General features: G+C 36.9%; 1 protein-coding gene across 2 annotated transcripts in view; it reads right to left on the bottom strand.

The window, feature by feature from the left end:
* Window positions 1-20281, bottom strand: part of CFI (complement factor I) — a 37027-nt gene extending 16746 nt beyond the window's left edge. For both annotated transcript variants that reach the window (XM_082838570.1, XM_082838571.1), the window contains exons 1-6: window positions 20157-20281; window positions 7823-8102; window positions 5834-5987; window positions 2814-2980; window positions 1830-1943; window positions 1575-1685 (exon numbers count right to left, since the gene is read on the bottom strand). In XM_082838570.1, coding sequence (XP_082694696.1) covers window positions 1575-1685; window positions 1830-1943; window positions 2814-2980; window positions 5834-5987; window positions 7823-8102; window positions 20157-20213 — 883 coding nt within the window. In that variant the 5' untranslated portion in view covers window positions 20214-20281. The remainder of the gene's footprint in view (window positions 1-1574; window positions 1686-1829; window positions 1944-2813; window positions 2981-5833; window positions 5988-7822; window positions 8103-20156) is intronic.
* Between the last annotated feature and the right edge of the window lie 480 nt (window positions 20282-20761).

Raw genomic sequence — 20761 nt, 5'->3', positions numbered from 1 at the left:
CATCTCTGAAGAAGCAGCTCCATCCTTTCCATTCTCAGGCCAAAGCCCCTGGAGCCGCCCTTGACTGCTCATTTGTTCTCACACCCCCATCCAGTCTATCAGCAAATCTTTTTGGCTCTAGTTTCAAAACATATGCAGAATCTGACTGCTTCTCATCATTTCCATTCCTACCAACTTATCCTAGTCACTATCATCTCTTCCCTGGATTATTGCAGTAGCTTCCTCCCTGGTTGCCCCGCTTCGCCCCTCGCCCTCATACAGCCTATTCCCCACCCAGCAGCCAGGGTAATGGTGATTTAAAATGTAAGTCAGATCATGCCGTTCCTCTGCTTAGAGACCCAATTTCACTCACTAACAGGCCTCACTGGATCTGCCCTGATCTTCCACCCAAGCACCGCTCCAACCTCTCCCACTGCTTGTCTTCTAACCCACTAACCCCACCTGGAATACCCACCGCACTAGCCTCCTTGCTGATTGGCTCTCAAACATACTGGAATGGTCCTGTCTTAGGAACACTGCACTGGTTGTTGCCTCTGCCTAGAATACTCTTCCGCAGACGTCTGCATGGCTGGCTCCATCTTTTCCTTCGGCGCTTTGCCTAAAAGTAATAGTGAGCGAGCCTTCCCAAGCCGCCTTACCTAAAATTTCAGAACTTACTGCTACCCCCCTCCCCGGGACATTTGACATCTTCCTTGCTTGCTTTATTTTTTTTCTTAGTACTTATTATTTTACTAGATATTTTTACTTATTTCTCTATTGTTTCTCTTCCTCCACTAGAATATAAGATCCATGAGGGGGCAGGGATTTTGAAATATTATTCACTATTGTAACCCCAGCATCTGGAACAGGACCTGGCACACATAGTAAGAACTTAATAAATATCCGTTGAGTAGATGAATGAATATATTAACTTAGGGAGATGTTTCCTCCAGAAGGCATCAATGGGAGCAGGAAGTCAGTCTGTGTGGGACACAGTAGGTACCTAGTAAATATTTTCCACCTTTGGAGGTTTTCCAATGAGCACCAAAAAGCAAAGAGTGCCTACTCACTGCTTTGAAACTTGGTAAGTAAAGGGAAAGAATTACTTCATTCTGCCTTTCTACGATGAACTGAATTTCGTGAAAACAAAATAGTTCTTCTCTATAGAATTCCAGTTAATAAATGCAGAAGGAATGTTGAGTTAGAAATTGCCATTTTTAAAGAGAAGGGGGGAGAGATAAATTAGGAGTTAACATGTACACACTACTATATATAAAATGGATAACCAACAAGGACCTACTGTATAGCACAGGGAACTCTACTCAATATTTTGTAATAACCTATAAGGGAAAAGAATCTAAAAAAGAATATATATATATATATATATATATATATATATATATATATGTCACTGTGCTGTACACCTGAAACTAACACAGCATTGTAAATTAACTATACTTCAATAAAAATTTTAAAAAATGAAATAGCCATTTTATAGTCGCTATTGATGAATTGGCTCTAGGCAATAATTACAAAGCCTGCTAAAACCCCTGGGTCAAATAATGAAAAAAAGTAACCATGAAACTTTAAATTACCTTCACAACCAATTTCATCTTCTCCAGTAATGCAGTCCACCTCACCATTGCACTTATACTGCTTTGGAATACAAACACCCGATTTACAGAAAAAACTTTCACCTCGGCACTCTGTGCAAACATAAATACAAGAGGGGTGTGTTTTTTCATTCTTAAAATGGAATGAGATGGAATCTTAATTCAATGGTAAAGTTGCTTCTACTTTCTTAGTCAAAAGAATGCTTTTGAGAGTTTAAAGGCTAGATTCATTTCTACCTTTACAGCACAACTCATCACTCTGGTCTCCACAATCATTGACACCATCACAGGCCTTCTTCTGAGGAATGTGTTTCCCATTCACACACTGAAAGGAGTCGTTTGTTGGAGAAACTGTAAAGTAGGAATTATCTTTGTGAAATTTATCTGTGGAGTTGTGGGTGACATCTTTGTCACATGTTTGGATTAATGGGGACCTGAAGATAAAACCAGGCACAAATAAAAAATGATATAAAATGTATGGGTGGTAGCATTGACATAGTATATACGATTAATAAGGAAACTAAACGCCAAAGCTGGCTTGTGGATGCCCTTTTATAATCTCTGAAAACCAGCATTCATTGTGGAGGTCTCTGCTCGCCGAGATGGGGCAGGGGTTTCGGGAATCAGGAGCCCTTGCTGACACTGGCGAACTCTGGTGCTCATCCACTCCTTTCACGCTACTGCTTTATCCCCCACCCCCATCCTGAGGCTTACTTGGCAGTGCTGTTTACATTTTGATGGTACTTATTTTTTAGCACCAAAAAAGGCTTTGGTCTTTAATACTGTATATATGGCAAAAATATTCCAAGGTCAGCATGAAGGAGAAAAGTGGCAATGATTGCCTGAGGCACAGATGTGGTCACTTAACCATTTTAAAGGCATGTGTAATCGGCCGGACCTCTCGAGGGAGATGCTGAGTTTCTTCTAATGTTTTATTAACTTGTGTTTGCTACATCAACTTTAATCCATATATTCAAGGAATCAAAGGGCAGTCAAGCAACTTTACTTCCCATATAGGAACCTGGATAGAAGTAATATTTGAATGGCAAAAAAGGTATAATAGGGGAAAAGCACCCATTTCGGCTCTAAAACCCAAAATATGATTTTGCCATTGTGCTTCCCTGGCAAGAGGGTATCTGTAATTTGTTTGTTTACTACAGACTTGACGTGAAATAAACAACTTTGAAGGGAGGGAAAATATCAGGCCACTTCTCCACTAACCTTCACTCCCTGTGTAACACACCACACCAGCCAAACCCTCGGAACTGCTAGTTAATCCCTTAGTAAAAGTACATTCAGCCAAAGTGGTCTCAAATCCTCGACAATGCACATGTAGACATTCAGTGGAATTTATATGACGATCTCTGCTTTGAGTATCAAGAGCACCTCTGCAAATCAAATAAATGAAACGGTAAGGTAGAATAATTAGTACTTTGTATTTATAACTTTACTGTAGGAGGTAAAGGACTATTTCCTCTTATTTTCTACATAAGGGTGATAGATTGGGCAATATGCTTAAATTCTCTGAGCTTCAATATCTTCACCTGTAACAGGGAATATAACTACCTCATTGAGTTTTGCAAAGATTAACTAAAACAATCAGTTTAAACTGACTGGCCAAAGTTCAAAACATGGCAAGCACCCACAAATATTGGTTTCCTCTCCTCTGTTTCTTGTTAAGGAGGAATGCCTCTTCGTCCACACTGCTGATTTCTTTCCAACCTGAGATGTGTCATTCTTGGCCTCTCTCTACGGCTTCACTCCTGTTCTCTCCAGGAAGGGAATGGATTAATTTTATCAGGGAATTTTGGAAATGTAAACCAGGAAAGGTCAGCCCAGCTCTTCCATTTTTTCCTTTTGGGTCCTCTTCACCTGCCGAATGCTGTAAGTCTTACCTGGTTGGTCCCATTGTTGCCTGGGATCAGGGAGGTTCAGTTAGTTTGATTCTAGCAGGTCCATTTTGCTTTTACGCTAAGCTACATCCTCAATTCAGTCTTGACAGTATTAAGTGATATTTTGACATCTATGTGCCATTGCTTGGACTTCTCAGTTTGTTCAGAATTTGTGTAGCTAAGAGGCTACCTCAGTGACCCGATATCCTAGAGATGATGAGTTACAGTGAGCTATTCTTCCAGAACATTCAATTGCTCCCTGCTTTTCTCTAGAAGTTAATGGGGAAAATGGGTTAAAAATAAAAGGTTGAGCAAAGATGCATCAGGCAAATGTTAACAAAAATTAAGCAGTAATGGCAATATAAATATCAGATAAATTACAATGAAAGGGAAAAAGAGAGCAATTAAATGGAACAAAGAAGTTCAGATCCATAATGAAGATATAGTGGTCATGAAACTGTGCCAAACCACATCGAAATATGAGAACAGATGGGAGCCATTTGGGGCAATCTGACACGTGAATAATCTGTAAAACTTCTCAACCTATAAATATCTAAAAGGACTAGATAAATGTCCTCAATGAACTCTTAAGGAATTAAGGGAAATACCCACTGGCTAAAATCAGAGAAGTCTGTTCATGAGCTTATACAAAATATAAGAACAAAAATTGGGAGATCAAAGAGTGAGAGAGTTTGCCATTAGGTTGAATCACAGGTTGTAGGTCATAAACTGTCGAAAATAAGAAATACTCTATGGCTCAATTTAATCATAAGAGACTCTCACTAATGAACTACTAGCAGATGTGGTTTAGGAAGAAGAAAATTGAAGCCAGAACAAAGAAGTGAGATGAAAGAAGCAACAGCAAACCAGGAAGTTGGTAAACATGAAGTACATCTGAGTAAGCACTGACTGAACAAAAGTAATGATAATTGCTTATAATATATGCCTATATATAATGATAGCAATTAACTTCAGGAATATATAAAAATAAGGTTGAACAAAATACTGGAAACTTGACACGGTAATGCCATTCTTTGTATTGATATTATTCCTGACGAGGCCAAGGACTTTCTAAGTTAAGGGTTCATAGTATAAATGTAAAGATAACTGCTAAAGGAATAGAAATAGGATGTATATAATTTTCAAACAAATTAGAGGAAGAAAAAGGAGAAGATTAAGAAACAACAACAACAGCTTTATTAACCTAATAGAAATTTAAAAAGGAAGAAACAAGAGGACAGAAAAAGCAGGGTAACTAATAAGCCCAAAACAAGACAGGAAAAATAAATTCAACAGTGTAAATAATCACAATAATGTAAATGGACTAAACTCTTCAGACAGTTATTGTCATATTGTATTTTTTTAAAAAATCTAGATATGTGTTGTTTATAAGGGACACACTTAAAAGATAAAAGATAAAGCATAGAAAAGCTTAAAAGATAAAAGCATAGAAAACTTGTAAGTAAATAAATGGGAAAATATTTGAATAAAGCAATCAACAAGCTTTCTAATGGATAACACATCTATGCAGAACCCTGCACATGAAGCATTTAAAATATACTCAGTACAAAGCAAGTCTCAAAAAAATATTTAAACAATTGTCATCATATGGAGACATTCTCTCTCCACAATAAACTTAAATGGTAAATCTATATAAAAAAGTTAACCAAAAGCGAACTAATATACTCATTAGGAATGTAAAAAAAGAAACTTCTAAATTATGTATGAGTCAAAGAAGAAATTATATTGAAAATGAGAAAATATTTTGAACTGAACAATAAATAAAATATCCACTTACAGAGGGTTATGGCATGCAGATGAAGCATTACCTAGAGGGAAATTTGTACCTTAAATGCTTACATTAGAAAATAAGAAAAACTAAAAGAATTGGAAAAAATACAATAGGGAAAAGAAGAGAGAGAGCCAAAGATAAAAGTTAATGAAAATAAAGAAACAAAAGAAAATTTACAAATACAAAAATCAAAAACACTAATCAAATAGACACATCTCTGCAAGGTTGAGAAAGAAAAGAGAGAAGGCATATATAAACAACATTAGTTATGAAGGAGTGGACGTAATCATAGGTGAATAGGGATGATGATGAATGTATTTGCAAGTCTACAGATGGGCAAAGGATTGCATCCAGATACCTGAGCAAACTCTGGGTGCTCAGCAGTGTTCTAAGTGCTAGCTGAGCATAAACAAACTTCATCCTCATGACAGGCAGTTAATATGCTCAGGTTACAGTTGAGGAAGTTGAGGCACAGAAAGATAGGGTAATCAAAAATTAAAAAAAAGTTGGAATAATCAAATCAGCCCTGGGGAAATTCAGTGACACGAAGCACTCACAGTGGAAATCCAAGGTCAAGGCAGGCCACGTTGGCCTGTGTAATGCTCCAGCTTTTTCCACACACAAACATTTTTTGATCTTGGTCTACAAGTTTTACTTCAACAATTCCTTCTGAATGTCCTTTTTCATTCTCCAAAGAAACACTAAATTCTTCTAAAATTAAAAAAAAAAAAGAATGAGCAATATTCAGGCACTCTTCCTCCTCTTGATTAAGTCTCTAAAGTAATAAAATACATAATTTCTAATTAACTTTGAACACCATGAAGATTTTTTTCTTGTTTTGGCTGTGTTGGGTCTTCGTCGCTGGGCACGGGCTTTCTCTAGTTGTGGTGAGCAGGGGCTACTCTTCGTTGCGGTGCGCAGGCTTCTCATTGCGGTGGCTTCTCTTGTTGCAAAGCACGGGCTCTAGGTGCACGGGCTTCAGTAGTTGTGGCTCACGGGCTTAGTTGCTCCGCAGCATGTGGGATCTTCCCGGACCAGGGGTTGAACCCGTGTCCCCTGCATTAGCAGGTGGATTCTTAACCACTACGCCACCAGGGAAGACCCACCACGAAGATTTTAACAAATGGTAAGCAATCATTTTATGAGGGCTTATTATGTGTCAGTGGCTGTGCTACCCAGTTGTAAAAAAAAGTACTATAAAATCCTCATATCAACCCTATGAAGATTAGGGTGATATTTATCCCTATTTTTACACGTGAGGAATCTAAATTTATCCATTTTTATACATGAGATTAAGTTACTTGCTCAAGGACTGAAGCCAGGAATCTGAACCTGCTATATTGATCTGACTCCAAAATCCGTGCTCTTAAAAGTTAGCCAAGCAAATAATGAAAATGTAAGAAAGGTTTATGTATTCTCATATATTTAAGACATTTCATGCCTCAAGAGAACAGAAGTCTGACCCTCACAAAATAATCTCCACAGTTGCTTTCGTCCTCTCTAACAAGGAAGAGAGATGGACTCAATCACGGAACTTTCTTCTTCCTCTTCCACAGTACCTTAACATCTTAACTCAGCAATACAAAAATATTTGGGCTACTGTGTGCTGGCACACAACATGGTAACTTTAAAAAGAACGTTTTAAGCATTCTTCTGTAAATTCATGAAATGTCTGTGATAATTCATATCAGAAGACAACGAGCTTAAGGTTTGCTGTCATAGCTAAGATTTCACGAGCGCTCTCTGTGTACTAGTCACAGAGCTTTACATACATCATGTTATTTAATTTTCACAAGAGTCTTATGAGTTAGGAACTACTGTTACTCACATTTTACAGATGTGAAAACTGCATTCCAGAGAGGCCACAGAGTTTGCAGTAATTGAGGTGGGGCTTGGAGGGGCTTAGAACTAAATCTGACTGACAGTGAGACCCTTAAATCTTAAGCACTCTGCTAACCTACATATTAGGGTCCCAGACCTCCTCACTACATTAGGCACCTGGATGAAGTCTTGACAAGCTCTCTGATATGATGTGCCAAGTTTGCTAGGTTGGAGTATATCCTAGGCCAGCAATGGCCTGAGCTAAACCTTGGATCAGGGCTGATGGGTTGGGGCTAGGGAAAGGGGTAGGGACTGGTGGGATGGATGCTGGAAGAAATTATTGGGGCTGGGGTTCAAAGGGGTTCCATATGAGTACCAGTCTCCCGCAAAGCCCTTTTCACTGGGTTCTGAACCAACTCAACAGCTCTGGGAATAATCCCTTTAGCCAAGCAGAAGTGAGAGTGGGGATAATTTTGAAGGGCTGGGCAGCAGAGAGTGGCATAGGCACTGAGGGGAAGGACCAGCCTCAGGGCCTCATGCTCTAGACTCAAGGGCTGGCTAGATTCTGATGATCCGCTAATTTCTTTAGTTATCACCCCAGTTACTAGTGAGGGTCTAGAGAAGAATTTTGAATTGTTATCATAACATTTCATAGGAAAAGTATTTTCTAATAGAAAATATAGTAGACAATTTTCTTCTTACAAAATAAACTAGGCTTTTCCTACCTTCACCTGTGCATGTTCCTGTTTTTAAAAACTTTGCCTCTGGACGAAGACATTCAAAACTCTTTTGCTGACAGTAAGTTGGGTAGCTTTTCCCATTAACTGAACACACCCTGGTACCATTCTTTGGGCACTGATAAGGAAGTTTACAAACACAGGTCCCGTCGATGCATTTCTGCCATGGTTGGCAGAAGACTTTATTGCAGGAGAGACATGTGTGTTTTTCAGTTAAGCACTTTTTCTCCACGAGATCCTCTTGAGATGTGTCTGATGTTGAAGTGGACTATAAAGCACAAAATAAACATTAGCTTAGCAACAAACTAAAATCTTTTTCAAGATGAATACATGAGCTACAAATGACCAGTGATACATGGGTATTCAGAGTCATCAGTATCACCGTCCCAAAGAAATGCATACAGTATAAGACATGTTTCATCAGTGATAATTCTCTGTGCTGATAAGGGAAGCGTGACAGATAATTTTTAAACTCAAATCATGGAAATAAATGTTGATATAACCTTCTTCAGACGCTGTGTACCAAAAGTTTCCCCTTCCTGGAATTTATTAAAAATAGAAAAATAGTCTAAACATATGTTATCAGGACATTATTTAGGTATATTATGGCACATTAAAAAAGAAAAGATGAATACATGAAGGAAAGGAACAAAACAGACTCATGTACCCCACAGTATAGATGAGGGCAATGTGGTCTGGTGGTTTTTAGAATCAAACAACCCTGGCTTCTAGTCTCAACTTGGGCACTTATATGGCCTTGAGCAAGTTACTTACCCTCATGAAACATGTTTCCTCATCTGTAAAATGTTTCCTTCTATTTTGCAAGGTTACTGTAAGCATTAGAAATAAAATGTGTATAATGGTTGGCAGGTACTAGGCATGAAATCAGTGGGAGCTGTTATTATTCAAAAGCCAACATAAAATTCTGCCTTTGAAGAAATCAATGAATCTCGACAGTTATGTTAAGGAGTAGAAAATTTGGTGGTAATTATAGTCTCATGGAATGAATTGAGGAATGAAATTAATTCTATTAATAAATGCAAAACCATTTGCTAAACTCCTAATTTGTGCAAAATCCTGCTAAGATGAACATGACATGGACTCTGTCTTCCAAGGGCTTGATATCTAGACAATAAGATAGAAATATGCATAATAACTGGGGTAAGTGATATAACAGTCATACAAATAAGATACAGTATTCTTGGAGATCCAGAGTGCGAGAGAACAAGTATTTCCGGGGGCATTTTTTTCTTTTGGCTGCCCCCTGTGGCATGCAGCATCGGGTATCCCAACTAGGGATTGAACCCGTGCTCCCTGCAGGGGAAGCACAGAGTCTTAACCACTGGACCGCCAGGGAATTCCCCCCAGGGGCATTTTAAACAGCCTCATGGGGCATCTGAGCAAGGTGAGGAAGGTCAGGTGTTAGCAGAGGGTAGGTGCTAGCAAAACACAGGAGGAATGGTGCACAATGTATTTAGGGAATCGTGAGCAGTCCCAAGTGATGGGCTTGTGTGCTTCAACTGGGATAGTCATTGGTTAGGAAACTGAGGAGGAAGAGGAAGCAGGAGTGGAGCAAGAAAATGATTCGGAAAGACACTTGAACAAGCAAAAGCAAGAGGACTGGACAATTTAATGCATGTAGGGGTTGACAGTAGAACTAGATTTTGAGGCTGAGTGTTAGTAAGGATGTATAATGCCATTAATCAATATAGATATTAAGTTAAGGTAGAGAATTATCAGTTTGGCTTGGGACCTGTTGATTCTGATATGCCTGAAGGATGTGCATTTGGAGATATTTTGTAGAAAAGGGAAATGTGTGTCTGAAGCTTGGAAAACAGACGATTCTCTCATTCATCAATTAATTCACTAAATGATTTAGTAAGCACCACTCTGTGCCAGGGAACAGCCTGAGGCTAGGGTCAGAGGGATAAAAATCCCTGCCTAAGGAGTACACCAACCAGAAGAGAGACAGGCAAGCCTGACTGACACTTTCCCTGGTAGACGTGGGCCGGGGATGCCATTAGGACAGTGGTCCCATGGCCTGACTAGGAGGCTTGAGAACATCTCCACGAAGAGCTGATGTCTGCGATGAGCACTGACAGCACTGAGGAGTCAGCTGGCAAGGGTGGTGGGAGGTGCTCCGGGCAGGACTGTGAGAACAAGAACAGCAAGAACAGGGAGCCACTGAGAGACTAAACAGTGGAGCAAATTTGCATTTGAGGAAGATCTTTCTGGAGATCAGATCAGACAAACAGGCAGGAGGCCAATTAGACCTGCAGGAATCCAGAGGAAATACAATGAAGGCTGGGAATAGGTCAACTGGGTCAAAAGCCAGTTGTGGAAAGTCAAGGCTCTCTCTCTGTCCCCTAGACACCCTCCTTTGGAGGATGGGCATCCTTCGGTCCAGTCTCCCCAGCCTCCAGCCATAACCACCCCCCCCCCGCCCCCCGTCCCGACCTTGCTCAGTGCCCTCCAGCTGCAGTTAACAGCAAGCTGGGGCAGAAACAAATTGAACGATCTTTAAGGGCTATGATGAAGACAAAAACCAGTCATTTAAAAACCACACACAAATTTGCAGAAGCTGTGAAAGTCATTCTATCCAACATGCTTTTCAGTAAACTTTATCAAATAGCCAGGAAGTTTGACAAATTTGCCGTTAACTACACTGGTTTTTGACACACTGATCTAGAATAAAATCTAGTAATTACATACTTTTCATGGTTCCATGTACCTCTTTTGTAGCACTTATTAGAGTTGACAGTTTTGTAATTACTTAGCTCCTGTGTCTTCCACTGACAAAATTTAAGTGCCCTGACAGCTGGGACTGTCGGCTTTTACGTATCGCCTTTCTACTGAAAGAGCAATACTCTAATTGGGTGCAAGCAGAGAAAACTTGATTTTTTCCCCCAAATTTATTCCTTTCTGAGGTGTCGTTTTTCCTTGATCTTTAGAAAGAAACTTGGGTAAGTGCCATCAAGTTTTCAGTCACTCTTAGATTAGAGCAAAAATGAAAGATTAAAAGAATTTTGGTCCCAGGAACAGTCATATATAACAGTCATATACTACAATGTCCAGTTCTGGGTCATCATTTAGACTCTGACCTTCATTTCAGTTGAAAGGTCCTTTCTCCTAGCTCAGACTTTCTTCAGGGGCATGGTGGGCCTGGTATTCATTGAATGAATGGTGAAAAACAAAAATGAAAACAAAAAGAGAACACTGAGGAGAATTTTACATTTTAGGAGCTGAAGATTTTAGAAGTATGGGCTCTAGGCGCGTGGGTTTCAGTAGTTGTGGTATGTGGGCTCAGTAGTTGTGGCTCACGGGCTCTAGAGCACAGGCTCAGTAGTTGTGGCACGTGGGCTTAGTTGCTCCACGGCATGTGGGATCTTCCCAGAGCAGGACTCAAACCCCCCATGTCACCTGCATTGGCAGGCGGATTCTTAATCACTGCACCACCAGGTAAGTCCCAAGCCTAGTATATTTTGAAACAACAGGTACTTTTTAAACAACCCCCCTATAGAACAAAATTATTTTCAGTAAAAATCATGAAAGAAATGAATAATAAATTATAGAGAAAAATTTAAACAGCAAATATTTTCTTTTATTGAAATTTCATATATAAATATATACAAAATCATGCTTGTGAAAAATAAAAAAGTAAAAAGTAAAATTCATAGTATGGTACAAATAAGGAAAAAAGTACTAGACAAATATTTTAAATTACATTCATATACTTAATGAAAAAGGAAAAACTATACCTATATATAGGCCTGTTGCAGTAATGAATAATAATATTACAGTTTAAGAATAATTAAATATATTAATAAAAATAATAAATTTCATTTTAAAGATACTGAATAGTATCTTTCAGTATCTTTACCTAATATTAGGTAAAATATCTCCTGTATGAACTACTGTTTGCACTCAGCAAACAAAAATATTACACCTTTCAGGCTGCATTGTTTTTACTTTATATTTTGAAAACAAAAATTCCAAATGGCCATTAGAATGACAGAACTGAAAAACTCAACTTTTTTTGTTTCTTCATTCTTATAATCACGGTGACAACACTTTATTTTGAATCTATTATAAATTCAGGAAAATGTAAGAACATAGAGTTTGAAGATGAACTATACTTGAAACGAATTTGAACAATTCCAATGCATAATACATATGAGACTGCCTATGTCAGGGTAGAACTGAAAGTTGGCTGAATTAACTTCCATTTTTAATACAATGTCTGTTAAAGAATAAGTTTTAAAAAGTGCTCATTTGAAGTTTACATTTGTATTTTAAAAACTCAACCTCAGCAACCCCAGCAATTGTTAATAGTGCCATCTAATAAAATAGCCACTAACCAAAAGTGGATATTTAAATTAAAATTATTAAAATTAAATGGGAATTCTTCTGTTTCTACTCAAGATAGACTTATAAGGGTACCAAAGCTACCCTAGTTCTTATTCAGCCTAAACCAATCAAGAAATGGAAAAAATACAGACGACAGTGATTTTCAAGACACTGGACATCAGGCAATGAAGAGCAGAGATCCCTGAGACTAAAGAAACAAATGAGGTAGGTGAGCCCTACAGCTGTTCCATGTGATTTCCTTCAGAGAGTTCCCAGACTGTGGTGCAGAGAGGAGGAACTTGAGCTGAGCCCAAGGGACTTCTTGAGGAGACAAAGCTGAGAGTCTTGGGAGACCAAGGCAGCTATACTTCACAGAATAAAGTACTGGAAACAAGTAAGTGGCATAGAGAGAGAACTTTGTAGCTCTGTAGACGACCCCCTTTTAATTGTTCAGCTGAGTACTGATCAGCACCCAAATGTGAAGAAACTACCAGAGACTGGGGAAAGAACCACCCAATAGAAATCAAGGTAACAGGGCCCACGCTCAAACAGTGCCATGAATAGTGCTTGTTCTCAACATTCAGACTGGAAAATTTCATTATTCATAGGGCATTGGAAGGAGTACAAAGAAGGATCTTGCCTCAGTAGTATGGAACAAATAGTCCTAGACTGAGCATTGTTCTGGTCCTACCTATGAATGCTCAAAAGCAAGACCTGAAAGGACCAAACTGTTTTCAAGTAACTTAACTGCATCTCAGAACAAAGCTCAAGAATATGTATAGGAATACAAAAATACCCAGTATTTAACAGGATAATATTCCTAATAGCTGGCATCCAATAAAAAATACAGGCATGCAAAAATACAGGAAAATATGACCCACAGTGAGGAGAAAAATTAAATTGATTGAAATTTACCCAGAATCCTTAATATAGATGTCAGAATTTGCAGGCAAGTATATTATAATATTTATTACAACTGTATTCCATATGTTCAAAAAGTAGAGACAAGAAAAATATATAAGAGATCCAAATTGAACTTCTAGGGATGAAAATAACAATATCTGAGATAAAAATACACTGGATGGAACTAACAACAGATAGGACATTGCAGAAGATTAACAAACCTAAAGATTTATTAATAGAAACTATCCAGAATGAAATGTGGAAGTAATGAGAATTTTTTTAAAAAGAACAGGGTATGAGTGAGCTGTGGGACAGGTTCAAGTGGTGTAGTATACGTAGTATATGTGTAATTGGAGTTCCACAGGAGATGAGAATGAGATGGGAACAAAAATGTTATTCCAAGAAATAATGGCTGAAACTTTTCCAAATTTGATAAAAATTATAAATCCACAGATTCAATAAACTTAATGAATCCCAAGCAGAAGAAACATGAAAGAAACTCCACCAAGGCACATCATCTCAAATTGCTCAAATAACAACAGTGAGAAAATCTTTAAAACAGCCAAAGAAAAAGACCCATGTGCAAAGGCACAAAGGTAAGGGTGACAACAGAGGTCTCATGCAAGTGAGAAGACAGTGAAGCAACATTTAAAAAATACCAGAAAAAAACCCCTGTCAACTTATAATTCTATACCCAGCAAAAATATCACTTGAAAATTAAGGCAAAATGACAACCTTTTTAGACATACAAGAGTTGAAAGAACTAATCACCAGTGTATCTGCACTACAAGAAATGTTAAAAAAAAAAAAGAAGTCCTTCAAGCAGAAAGGAAATTATCCTAGATGAAAATATGTAGCTGCATGCAGGAATGAAGAATACTGGAAATATCTGGAATTTTTTATATGGGGGTGGGGAGGAGGTAGCCGTTATCTCTGCTTTGTACCTTTTCTTGTAGTATCTTTGACTTTGGTATCAGAGTAACATTGACCTCATGGAATGATTTAGGAAGTAAGTTTTTTCTCCTTTTTTGGGGGGTGGGGTGGGCGAAAGAGTTTGAGAAGATTTGGTGTTGTTATTTGGTAGAATTCACCAGTGAAGCCATCTGGTTTTGGACATTTCTTTGATAGAAGTTTTTTCTTTCTTTCTTTTCTTCCTCCCTTCCGTCTTTCCTTCCTTCCTTCCTTCCTTTCTTTCTTTTCTTTCTTTTTCTTTCTTTCTTTCTTTCTTTCTTTCTTTTTCTTTCTTTCTTTCTTTCTTTCTTTCCTTCCTTCCTTCCTTCCTTCTTTCTTTCTTCCCTTCTTTCTTTCTTCCTTTCTTTTTAAATCACTGATTTAATCTCTTGTTACATGTCTGTTCAGATTTCCTATTTCTTCTTGAGTTGGTTTTGGTAATTTGTATGTTTCTAGTAATTTGTCCATTAATCTAGGTTATCTAATTTGTTGGCATATAATTGTTCACAGTATTCTCTTATCATTCTTTTGATTTATGTAAGGTCAGTAATAATGTCTCCACTTTCTGATTTTATTTATTTGAATCTTCTCTGTTTTTTGTCAGTCTAGCTAAGGTTTGTCAATTTGGTTGATCTTTTCAAAGAACAAAATTTTGGTTTAATTGATTTTATTGTCTTACTATTTAAAAAATTTTTTGTTTCTATTCAAATATTTATTACTTCCTTCTTTCTCCTAGCTTTGGATTTAATTTGCTCTTCTTTTCTAGTTCTTTAAGGTGTAAAGGTAGGTTATTGATTTGAGATTTTTGTTCCTTTGTAATGTAGGTATTTACTGCTACAATTTTCCCTCTAAGTACTGCTTTTGCCAATCCCATATGTTTTAGAATGTTGTATTTTGTTTTCACTCATCTCTAAGTATTTTCCAATTTCCTTTATTATTTCTTCTTTGACTACTGGTTAAGAGTATGCTGTTTATGTTCCACATATTTGTGAATTTTCCAGTTTCCCTTCTGTTACTGATTTCTAGCTTTATTCCATTGCATCCTTTCACTTTCAACCCACTTGTGTCTTTGGATCACAAATTTGTCTTACAGATAGCATATAATTACATCTTTTTTTTAAAAAAATAAATTCTACCAATCTATGCCTATTTATTAGAGAACTTAATCCTTTTACATTTAAATTAATTACTGATAAGAAGGCCTCACTTTTGACATTTTGCTATTTGTTTTCTGTATGGCTTATACCTTCCTCCATACTGCCTTCTTTCATGTTTAGTTGGTTTTTTTGTAGTGAACAATTCTCTTCTTTTTGATTATTTAAAAAAATATTTTCTTTGTGGTTACCATGGGGATTATACTTAACATCTTAAATTTATAGCAGTCTAGTTTGAATTCATACCAACCTAGCTTCAAGAGCATATACAAACTCTGTTCCTGTATGGTTCCATCCCCTTTTATGTTGTTACTGTTATACGTTATATCTTTATACATTGTGTGCCTGTTAATTAATAAGTTTTAAATACATTTGTCTTTTAAACAGTGTAGGAAATAAAAAGGAGTTACAAGCCAAAAATAAAATTACATTGGCTTTTGTATTTATCTATGTAGTTACCTTTACTGGAATTCTTTATTTCTTCATATGGCTTCAAGTTACTGTCTAATGCCCTTTCCTTTAGCCTAAAGGACTCCCTTTCTTGTAGTGTTTTTCTTTCTTTCTTCCTTCCTTCCTTCCATCTTTCCTTTTTCTTCTTGTAGTGTGTTTCTTATAGAGCAGGTATACTGGCACCTTCATCAGCTTTTGTTTACCTGAGAATGTTTTAATTTCTCCTTCATTCTTAAAGGATAGCTTTGCTGGATAGAGAATTCCTGGCTGATAGTTCTTTTCTTTCAGCACTTAAAAAATGTCATCCCATTGTCTTCTGGCCTTTATAGTTATTGCTGAGAAAGATGCTGCTAATCTTATTGAGGATCCTTTGTCCATGATGAGTTGCTTTTCTCTTGCTGCTTTCAAGATCTTCTGTTTTGTTTCTCGGCTTTTAATAACTTCATTATTTTGTGTCTTGGTGTGGATTTCTTAGCATTATCTTTTTGGGGACCAGTAAGCACCCTGAATCTGTAGATTCATTATCTGTTATCAAACTTAAGTAGTTTTTGGCTATTATTTCTTCAAATATTCTCTGACCCTTTCTCTCTTCTCCTTCTGAGATTCCTATTTTGTATATATTGATGGTAACATACAGGTCTCTTAGGCTCTTATTCTTTTTTCTTTCTGTTCTTCAGATTGGATAATTTAATTGAACAATCTTCAAATTCATTTACTCTTCTGCCTGCTCAAATCTGCTATTAAAACCCTTTAGTGAGTTCTTTGTTATACTTTTCAGTCTAATTCCTTTTATGATTTCTGTCTCTTCATGGATATTCTCTATTTGTTCATGCATCATCCTCCTGGTTTCCTTTAGCTCTTTGAACATATTTAAGATAGTTTACTTAAAGTCTTCGTCTGGTAAGTTCAAAGTCTGTTCTTCCTCAGAAATAATTTCTGTTAATTTTTCATGTGAATGGGACATATTTTCTTGTTTCATTACATGCTTCATAATTTTGGGTTGAAGACTGGATATTTTGAATATTATAATGTAGTAATTCTTGAAATCAAATTCTTTCTTCTCCTCAGGGTTTGCTTCCCTTGCTTTCTGTAGATTGTAGCTGTTTGTTTACTAACTTTTCTAAACTGTTTTTGTAAAGTTTGTTTTTTTGTCTTGTGTGGTCCCTGAAGTCTTGGTTCCTTTACCTTGCATTCAGCTAGGGTTTAGACAAAGATTTCCTTGAAAACAAGGAACCAGAAAGAGAGAAAGAGAAAGGGAAAGGGAGAGAGAGGGGGAAAAAGAGAGAAAGAAGAAAGAAAAGAAAGAAAGAAAGAAAGGAAGAAAGAAAGGAAGGAAGGAAGGAAAGAAGGAAAGAAAAAGGAACCTCTCAAATTGAGAACAACAGCAAAAAAACTCCCCCAGGTTTGCAAATTGGCTCTGTGCTGGGGCACTCCTTCAATGCTTAGCCAGGACATTTACAATTATGTCTTAGCTTTTACTTCATGCTTGGACTGAGCCTGGAGGTATAGGCTTAGAGTCTTCTTAGGTGTTTTCTGAGCTGCATCCTGCCCTGGGTATGTGTGCTGCTTTCTAAATTCCCCAGTATACACAGGGACTTTTGAATGCACTAATTTCCCATTGAAACTTTTTCCTTCCAAGCTTTGGCACCCTATTGTATGTCTCAACTGTAATCTTTTGTCCCAGGTGGCTGTAGGTTGTTTTTTTGCTTGCTTTCTAATGTTTTTGAGAAACAGTCTGCTGCCTTTCCACTTTGAGTTCCAAGTTAGATGAAACAAAGACAAGTACATTGTGTCAGTCTTTCAAGTAGCCCCCGGGTAGGTTAGAACAAACACAGTTCTTTTTAAATAAAGTCTGCTCTCCTCCTTTTAGAGCTAGGGACTAGAGTTCCATGCTGGGAATGTGGACTGCCATCTTTAAGACTGCCACTGAGTTGGGAACAGGGTGGGGTAAGGGCAAGTAGAAATGCCACAGTTTTCCTACCATTTTTAAATTGCCTTTTTCCTTCATTCAGCATTCACTTGGGTGCTGTAGGCCTCTGATAACTGGAGTTCTGACGAAGGTGGTTCTGAAAGTTTGCTTGATTTTTCTATTTTTTTGTGGAGGGACAAGTGTTTGGATTTGCCTACTCTGCCATGGTTGCTGACATCACTCTCTGCATTGTGTGTTGCCTCCTGTGCATATCCTCTTTCCAGCATTTTGTCACTCTGCTGAACATCACCCTACTTCTTTCCTTCCAAAATACTACCCATATAAACCAAGGTTTGCAATATACTTGTAGGGTAAAGTAAAAATTTAAGGTTTCAGTCAGGGATTATGTCACAGCACAGTACTATCACTGTAGGTAACCATATTGACTGAAATACCTGGCTTCCCTGTTCTTTAATATCCTTTGGTTATTGATACAGCAGCCACTCCCTCTGTGCTCTGAGTTTCTCTCCCATCCTTTCCTAAGTTCCCTTACCTCTTTGTCTGGGTAGGTTCCGTAAAACCAGAATTCTCATTTCACTATTCAGAACAACTTAAGTCTAACCCACTGCCAGCCCACCCCATCATTGACATCATTGATTCAATGACATAATCCACCCATCATTGATATATGATGGGTGGCTTATCAGTCCATCAAAATGGACTCCAAATCAGTTCATCAGAATGTTTTGATATAAAAAGGGAGTGGGGCTTTTTATTCTCTAGAAGGAAATCTGCTCCCAGCTTTCAAAAATAACGTTTCTCCTAGCTGTACATATTTTATTTCATGTTGAAAATGTAGATATATTTTAAAACTTCTTTGAACACATTTATGTTGTCTCTATGGTAACCTCCATTTTAAAATGGTTATTTCTCAGCAGGTGGGATAAAAAGTCATTCCATTTTCTTTTATAAACTAATATTCTAAGAAGTTCTGGAATTTTCACAAATATGATATTAACTCTTTTCAAAATGCTGTTTCTTAAAGGAATGAAGACAACTTTATTGTTGGATGATTTTTCAGTAAAAGAAAGAGGCTCTTTTCCTTTGTGTAAGTGAAAACTACTACATTCAGGTTTGGTTTTTTTTTTTTTCCCCTGTTTTTTGTCCAGGAATCCAAAATGTGGCTGAAATATCTTTTTTTTCAAAAAACAAATTTTTCTTGTTATAATGTAACATATTTATTTGGTATTTAAAAAAGAAAAATAAAGAATGAATAAAACAGAATTTCTGAACTCTGAAAATTCATAAATGCATAAAACATAAAATAAAAATCACCAACAATCCCATTACTCAGAGATACCAACTGTTATTTATCTGATATACATCCTTCATGAACTTTTAAATTGCCATTTATATAAGCAGTTATATGTGTGTATTTGTGTGTGTGTGTGTGTATTTTTCTCTTTAACAAAAATAAGATTTTTAGTGAGGGCTTTTTTGTTTCAATAAATATAAAAGCACAATTTTAATGGCTACATGATAGTTCATTTATAGACTACAAAAATTTAATCGATTTTAATCAACAAGCATTTACTTTACCTCCATTTGTTCTGTACTAAAAACATTGAATATATATTTTAGAAGTTACAAGAAACAAAGTATATAATTCTGATTTCTTAGGTAGTTTTCTTTAAATATTTGCTGCTATAAACAGGCATTAAAACAAATTTTGGAATTGTTTCAAAACTCTTTGATCACAAAAGCAGGCAATCATCAATAAGTATCTAAAATGTCTTAAACATTTCTAACTTTAATAGATCAGCTTTCAGATTGCCTACAACCTGTCATTTCGGTTTTATCTCCTTGAGTTGCCTACAAAGTCTCTACTCTGATCAAACAGGTTTATTCATCTGGAAGAGCCCAGTGCTGTGCTATCTTTCTGCCATAACACTTGCTGCTTTTTCAGGCTGAAAAATCACTTCTTCTTTCTCTCCACTGATCAAATCTAATCCAGAATTATGGGCCTAGCTCAAATCCTATTTGACCCATAAACTTTCCCTGACCTCCTAGCAGGAAGGGACTTTTCCTCTCGTAATGTCCCTTGGCAGATAGCATTTGTACCATTTTTTGGCAATTAAATATATGTCTTTTAAAAGTTCCTTCTCTTGTGTTTTCATATATTGTTTAAATTTTGCTTATTTCCTCACTGGCATACTTGTATCATCTTTCTACAACTGTACCAAACGGTTACTGAAGGAAGAGATCAGTCTTGCAATTTGCCCAGCACTCTACCTTGCACATAGATAGAGGGAGCTTGATAAATGTTTACTGATTTAATAATTACTGTAAATATAGATCTATATTAGTAAAATTCTCATTCAGTTAAATTTCTATGCACAGAGAATAGCAATATGAAAAAAGCAATTTCTTAAAGCTCTTTCATCAAGATGTTAACATAAAATCTTTGTTACTGACTAGATACTGTCATTGTTGGCAACTGAACTATGTGATCCTTAAGTCAAAATAGTATCCTTAAGATGTTTTCTGTATTTTTATAGTATTTGAAATATCTACTTAAAATAGTTTGCATAGATATTGAATTACTTACCTCACAAAAACTTAAGCAGAAGCACAAAAGTAACAGAACGGCATGAGCAGGCTTCATGTTGGAGACAATCAGGGTCTTTATCTCTACTGTGGACTCGTCTGCACCTCAGATATTCTTTTGAAATTTAATTTTTAACCTCTGAAAAAATATTTAAAAAGAGCACGCCTCCTAAAGAGCTTTGTACTTTTGAACTCATGTAGATTTTGGCAAAATTTCAGAGTTTTACCGTAACTGAAACCAAAAAAGGCTTCAGTAAATGGCTGAGGGACTGTGTTTCCTGAAGAGGAAACTGATGCCCCACCTTGATACTGAACAATGCCTCGTTCTGTTTTCTAGAGAAGACAGAAATCACTAGAAGAAATTTCTTATGTTTTGGTAAAATAGAATTATATATTTTTCTTTAAGGACAAAAACTAGGAAATGGTAAGAGTAAAAGTCCATCATATTGAAGGTTATGCTGAATACATTAGAAATCCTCACCAAAATGCTTCCTTTCATTCACAAGTTGTTCTGTGATCAAATCATTTTCTCTAAGCAGAAATGCTGTCAACAGTTTGGATTCTCCTGAAGCAGATGTGAGACAGAGTTCGGGGCGTGAGATACTT

Source organism: Leucopleurus acutus (genome assembly GCF_964270905.1).
Source record: "Leucopleurus acutus genome assembly, chromosome: 4".
In the NCBI taxonomy this organism is placed as follows: Eukaryota; Metazoa; Chordata; class Mammalia; order Artiodactyla; family Delphinidae; genus Leucopleurus; species Leucopleurus acutus.
Note: the sequence above shows the minus strand (reverse complement) of the source record. Positions and strands in the feature narration are given on the sequence as shown.